Here is a 7,270-nt window from a genome sequence, read left to right as displayed (position 1 = left end):
GTTACCTTTTAACATATTCATTTCTCTCTCTCTCTCTCTCTCTCTCTCTTATTAATAATTTCTTATTTTTAATAAATATAAAATGTTATCCTTTGGACTATTTAGTCTGTGGCCTCGATTAGAACTTTCATAAGGATGGATCAAAACCTATTTTACTTTAATAACATAGTGATTATTATATTCGCGGAAAAAGCACTAGAGGCAAAAGTTGTTTAGATAATTTATTCTATTCTATTTCCTGACCCGATAGATTAACTTTACTTTATTTTATGCTTATAATGTTTGAGCTTAATTATTAAAATATGCAAAGTGATTATGCCAAATTCGTTTAGAACTTGTAGAAAGATGCATAAAACCTTATATATATTAGGACAATTAAAATTAAGGATAACGAAGAAACGACAGCTTCTTCTGTGCATCTATTATACAATTGAGAAAATGATGGATCCGTACGGAATGGCCTTGAAGGGAGACCGTCAAGGCTTCTTGCATTACTTTGCTCAACAAATTGATGAAGAGTTGTTGGGATACAGGACATTCAATGGAGAATGCGCAATTCACGTTGCAGCGGCCATGGAAGACCCCGAGCTGATTAAAAAATTTCTCGGAAGGCTACCAGTAGAAAAAAGACTTGAGGCCTTGATGCAAACAGATGACAATGGAAACACTGCTGTTCACGCACTGGCCACCATCAACAATGTTGACGTAGCCAAAACTTTGGTTGAATTTTCCAAGCAATCTAATGATGCAGACAAAAATCCACTTGTGGTTAAAAACAAATTGGGGGAAACCCCACTTTATAGGGCTGCTTCTGTTGGGAAAATTGAAGCGTTGCGATACTTCGCTGAGCAAGTTGGTGACTCTAACTTAAGGCATCATTTCCGTAGACATGATAATATTCCTATACTTCATATTGCTGTCCTTAGCCATCACGTCGGTAATAATAATCAAATCTCTCATTCATTCACTCGTTCATTCATTCTGTATTTTAAAGACTCACTGATGATCGAGTACGGGTGAATGAATTTATTTATTTATAGATCAAGAGTTAAAAGTTATTGAAAATTATTTCTTATCTTCTTAATTAATCAATTAATTAATTACATTTCCGTCCTGCTTGATTACGTACAGACACTGCTATTTGGATACTTAATCACGACTCAAGCCTTGCAAACGAATCAACGTCCAAGGGGATTGATGGTTTTACTTGTCTTGAACTACTAGCTTTAATGCCATCTGTTTTCAGTACGGAGCGCACGACGATTTGGACGAGTCTTGTCTATTCCTGTAAGTGGATATATAAACCATATTACTTTCTTGGAAACAAAAATGATGAAAGAGACTAAACGCTGACAAATACAGTGCATTAGAACCGATCGGGTTATTTTATTGGCAATTAAAAACGTGAATTCGGCCGGGTCTAACGTTGTCTTTGTCAGGATTTTATTTGATATCACTGTTCTTATTGTCATTTTTAGGGGTGGATGTCCTCATTATATAAATTGCTGAGTTTAGGATTTTACAACGTTGTCTACCATAGGATTTTACAACGTTGTCGACCATTGAAAAAATCATTTTACAATATCGCAGCAACCTTTTAGAATGTTGTAAAATTTTGAATCTGCATTTTAAAAAATTATAGATATCCGCACTTTTTATATAATAATTTTCTATTTAAGGATCTTGAGCATATTGAAGTCTGGGATAAATTACAAGATAAAGAAATATAGACTTTAATACCATGTATTTTTTTGAAGTGTATTAAAATATGTGTTTTTATTTTTTAGTTTATCAATAACTTTTATATAGTCAGGTATGTGTACACACACACGCACACACACACACATATATATATATATGCAATGATACTTTAGACCAAAAAATTTGGCTAGAGACAATGATAGTTGGCCGAGATTACCAAATCAATGAACACAATAACCCCGGCTTGATATATAGTTGTTTCTGTCATCGCTTTATCAGCCTCAAATTTCTTTACAAATTTTTACATATTAATTATATGCATAGAGCCGCATATAGTTCCATATCTAAATGAATATATAGTCCAGTTGACTTGGATGCATGCCGTTACAATGGGCACAATAAGCAAATTAATTAGGAGAAATAATTATTTAATTTGTATTTATACGTATATAGGGTGAAGTGAAAAAAAAAATGATTTGCTACATCATCTAATTTTTAATTGCAGGTCTTCCGACGTATCTGGATGACGACAACGTTGACCCTGATTATAAAGAAGATTTGGAGACTGGTAAGATTGACAATCACATTGGCCACACAAAGAAGAGGAGAGGTAATGGTGACATAGCAGCTTTAATTTTTTCAAAATCATAATATGGTTGCTTCATTATAACTCTATAAATTCAAAAATCAAAACCAGAACAAACGGCTTAGGCTTTAGTTGCGGTTACAAGTCATAACCCACCGACACAATACTCTCGATCGCACCTGGGCTGTATTTATTTATGCTAGCATTTGACAACTCAGCTGTAAACACTTTGTCAATTTTGCTTAGAAGATGGTTTATTTTTCACAGTTATTTATTGATAAATATACTCTAAAAATGAGAATAAAAATTTTTATGACATCAATCTAGTGAGAGATTCTAGAAAACAAATGCATAGATGGCATACCTACATTAATTGAGTGCAGCACCTCTCATGTACCATTAAATTTCTCCAATCTGGTGGTGTTTAATTTTATCAAAAACCCATAAATTTTTCACTAATAACTAAAACTTTCATTTGATGAAGACAAGGTCTAACTACAGTTGGTAAGGAGCATAGGTCTTGTTGGAAATTCGGCGGTGTAGCAGACACACAACTAAAGTGAAATTGAGAAATAATGATCACACAGGGACACCAGAATTTACGTGGTTCGGCTTTTAATTTACATTCACGGGCGAAGACAGAGTGAAATATTTTACTAGTGAAAAAGAGTTACAAGTATTGTAGTATTTTATCTCATAACTCAAAACCCCAGTACACCCAAACTTTCAAAACACTAGAACTAGAGCTCAAAACTCTCAACACTCTCAACTTACACCTCTTGGCTCTCTCTCTTGAATTAGAGAAAAATGGGATGATTGAAGAGGGCAAATGAGGCCTCTATTTATAGGCCAAGCCATGCCCAAAAATCAACAATGGTGAGCATTAAAATAATATAAATTTCCACTCAACTTTTCCAATTTAGTGTCAAAGTCAAAAGTTAATTCCTCCCACTCTTCCCAGTTACTCAAGAACTTTATGCCAAGAGTTATAAAGTTACATGCTAGCCACATATAATTGTTTGCCACATGCATGCATATGTTCAATAGGTCTTCGGTTCGAGCTTGAATGAATGTGTTAGTTATTATTTAAAAAATAAATAAAACTTACAGTCTAGAGCAACTGTGGCTTAGAAGCCAAACGAAGCCTTAATTTGAAGACCAAAATAAATAATGAAAAATAATATAAAAGCTAGTTTCTTTTTAGACGAAAATAACAGTATGCAAACTTTATATTGTATATTCGTTGTTTTCTAATTTTTTCTTTAGAAACCTAGTTATTTTTCCCCTTAAATATTTGAGCTATGATCGAAAGCTCAGTATTTATATAGGTTAACCAAAGCTCTCCTATTGAGATCAGGCCACATGGGCTGTTACTCTACTTGATTAGCTATCCTTTATATATTCGTTAATTTCTGGGAGAAATTATGTTGACTAAGGAAAATAGTAATGGTGTTTACCAATTAGAAATCGGAAAGTGCTGGAATGAGAATGAGAAATGTGAATTAAAATAAATTGTTTACTTGCGTTATAGAAATCGATATTCGAATGAATTGCATTGCCATTGATGTGTTTACCTTGTTTTGAAATCGCAATGAATTGCTTCAAGTTATTAAAATGTCTTTAGTTAATTATTGTTGTTGTTGTTATTATTATTATTATTTGTAATAATAGTTGTGTTTATTTATTTGAAATTATTTTAACAACAATAATAGTAATAACAATAACAACGACAATAATAATAATAATAAAGACAATGACAATAATAATAAGAGTAATAACAATAATAATACAACAATTATTATTGTTGTTGTCGTTGTTGTTATTGTTGTTCTTAATAACAATAATTACAACAATAGTGATAATAATAATAATATTTTAATCAAGGACAAAAGTAGAATTATGAAATTTAGGTAGGGTAAAATTGTGAGTTCAAGAAATAGAAACTTGATTCTTAACCCTCTTGGGCCATTCCTTGTTCCTAATTTTATGTGGCTCTACCATTTCATTCTCATCCCCTCCTTCAATTTTTACAAATAAACAGCAACAATCATTCCAATTCTGAATTTCGAGTCCCCAATCCCACAAGTAAACAACCATAAAATGCTTGTTTTAATGTCTTTCCTTTCAATGGTGCAATATACGGCCATTTTGAAAATATTAGGTGTGAACTGTGTTACCTCAAATAGTGGGGGGGATCATGAAGTTCCCTTTTTCTTTAGTTTCCACGGACTCGTACATACCCTATCTACAAATTAATTTTTTACTATCTCATATATATATATATATATATATATATATATGTATTTGTAAAATTGTGGCTGACCAGGTTAATCAAACTGCAGCAATTTCAATTTTAAGTTCAAAGATGTACATTGCAATTTGGAGGCAAGTAATTCAAGGTAAGACCAATAATTATTTCATTAATTAATTCTACATACATGATAATATGAATTACACAGCAGAACGGGGGAAATTTATCACAACTTCAATTCATTCAGTTGATGAATGGATTTGCCGCTTATAAATTAGTAATATGTAGTTCTTGCATGCATGCATGGCCAGGATGTCCGGCGATTAAGAAAATCTGGGAGAAAAAGCAAATTCATAAAAAAGCGGTTGCACTGGTCAAAATGCTGGTTGAAAAAAGAATTGATGATTGCGCAACGCATGAAAAGCCGACCCCAGGTGTTACAGAAATTTCCTTAGGATTAGGTAAAGGAAATATTGAAAAAAAGGTTGTTGATGTTTCGGCTGGAGAATGGGTCGAATTAATGATTCAGGTGAAGAAAGGTTGCACTAACAAAGCACACGTTGATCAATATCCTCAAGCAGTCGATCAGGAAAATGATACAACGAAGGATATGACCTCGTCGATGAGGACGATGAGGATATTACTCTTTGCAGTGAGCAATGGAATAATAGAGATTTTGGAGCAGATACGCCATAAATATCCTCAAACATTAGATAACGTGAATGAGAAAGGGCAGAATATATTGCATGTGGCCATAATGTATCGTCAACTTGAGATCTTTGAAATCATTAAGGAGAAAATGCAACTGTCGCTGGCCGAATGGGCTTTAAAAATTGATAATGAAGGCTACACAATATTGCACCAGGTTGCTGACATGAAGTATTATAAACAAGGAACCCAAGCTGGTCCGGTTCTCCAATTTCAGGACGAGCTTGAATGGTTCGAGGTAAGCCCTTCGATAATAATATATATATATATATATATAGGTATGGGATCTTAAAGTGCAGGAAAAATTCGGGAAAGTTTTAAAACCGCAGGGTTTTAAAAGTTTAAAACTAAAAATACTTAAACCGCACGGTTTATGTGTTTTTCCAGACGATCTCGCACTTTAAAATTCTAGATTGGAACATTTCTCTCTCTCTCTCTCTCTCTCTCTCTCTCTCTCTCTCTATACACACACACACACATGTATGTATGTATGTAAACATGTTCCAATTTGAAATTTTAAAGTGAAAAAAATCTATGAAACAGCATAAACCGTGTGGTTTAAGCGCTTTAAATTTTAAGTCTCTTAAATCCCATGGTTTTAAAGCTTTCCTGAATTTTTCCTGCACTTCAGAATCCCAAACTAGAAAACTACTTCACACACATGTATGTATGTATATTATAATCAAGGATCCTTAACTACATTAAAATTAGTGATAAGTTAAAAGATACTACAGTATAATGTTTTCTATCCTATAATAAATTAAAATCGGTGTTCTTTAATTTTTAATTCTTATCTCTAATTTTAATACGATCAGGGTTCCTTTATTGAAAACCCACCCTATACATATATAACAAATCCCCGTTTTATTTAAGTCGGGGTGAAATTTTATAATGATGTCATGACATTGTCAAATGGTTTTACAAATAAAAGTATCCTCTAATACTATATCTTTTTTATTGTATCTGTGCATGCATTATATGCAGCGTGTAAAAGACATAGCGCCTCCCCATTATGCCATGCACCGTGATAAAAACAAGAGAATGACTGCAAATGACCTCTTCGATCTAACACATGAAGATCAACTTAGGAAAGCACAAGATTGGATCAAAGAAACCTCTCAGTCATGCTCCACACTGGCAATCCTCATCGCGACCGTCGTCTTCACAGCTGCCTTCACGGTGCCTGGAGGGACCAACGATAAGGGGTTTCCCCATTTCCTTGAGTCACCACTCTTCTACGTTTTTACTGTAATGGACGTTGTCTCCTTAGCCTTATCTTTGTCATCCGTTGTGATGTTTCTCTCTATCCTCACGTCGTCATTTGATTCATCTGATTTCCTAAGCGTACTTCCAAGCAAGCTGACGATTGGCTTCACTTTGCTCTTCTTCTCTGTACTAACAAGCATGATTACTTTCTCGGCTTCAATTCTGCTCATCATTCGTTTGGAGAAGAAATGGACTGCCACTCTCTACGCTGCGGCGTTCTTTCCAGTTATTGTTTTAGCACTCATGCAGTTTCCTTTCTATGCTGCATTTGTGGCTAATTTGAAGGTCTATTATTTGGAATTTATGGGCATTTTTCCTCGAAAGAAGAAGAGAAAGACACATTGGGATTAATTAATATGCATGATATGAAGACAATTTTTATATGTAAGGTATCTGTAATTGATGCTATTTATTTATTTATTTTTGGTTCTTACGAGTTCCTTTAGGTGTTTCGTATCATGTAATGTAAAACATAATGTTTGGCAAGAAGATCAATTCTGCTCAGCATGATCACAATTACCAAGAGTACTCCTTTATGTACTTCTTGTGTACAACAATTGTTTTATTGATTAATTGGAACTCCTTTTGCATGTAGTATATATATGTGTATCAAATGTTAATGCAATACATTCCTCGGCTGTTCAATTTGTATTGCTTTGGTCGTTTAGATAGGTTTGGTGTGACAAAATAATAAAAATGTACAATTGTGTATTTCAAATTAAATAATGAATATGTATAATAAATTTAGGCCTCCTTTG

General features: G+C 33.5%; 1 protein-coding gene across 1 annotated transcript; it reads left to right on the top strand.

Moving 5' to 3' along the window:
* The first annotated feature begins 456 nt into the window (after window positions 1-456).
* Window positions 457-6,863, top strand: LOC18055251. The gene is made up of 4 exons (XM_024177853.1): window positions 457-937; window positions 2,207-2,311; window positions 4,850-5,484; window positions 6,231-6,863. The coding sequence occupies exons 1-4, from the start codon at window positions 457-459 to the stop codon at window positions 6,861-6,863; spliced, it is 1,854 nt and encodes a 617-aa protein (XP_024033621.1).
* Window positions 6,864-7,270: the final 407 nt, after the last annotated feature.

Source organism: Citrus clementina, unplaced genomic scaffold, assembly GCF_000493195.1.
Source record: "Citrus clementina cultivar Clemenules unplaced genomic scaffold, Citrus_clementina_v1.0 scaffold_1, whole genome shotgun sequence".
In the NCBI taxonomy this organism is placed as follows: domain Eukaryota; kingdom Viridiplantae; phylum Streptophyta; class Magnoliopsida; order Sapindales; family Rutaceae; genus Citrus; species Citrus x clementina.
The sequence above is the reverse complement of the archived record's forward strand: the minus strand, read 5'-3'. Positions and strand labels throughout refer to the sequence as shown.

What these genes read in the sequence shown, in the direction of transcription:
- LOC18055251 (XM_024177853.1), top strand. Translation starts at nt 457, where the DNA reads ATGGCCTTGAAGGGAGACCGTCAAGGCTTCTTGCATTACTTTGCTCAA. An exon ending in CCACACAAAGAAGAGGAGAG is followed by an intron (nt 2,312 to 4,849) that starts GTAATGGTGACA and finishes ATGCATGGCCAG; the next exon opens with GATGTCCGGCGATTAAGAAA. An exon ending in ACGAGCTTGAATGGTTCGAG is followed by an intron (nt 5,485 to 6,230) that starts GTAAGCCCTTCG and finishes CATTATATGCAG; the next exon opens with CGTGTAAAAGACATAGCGCC.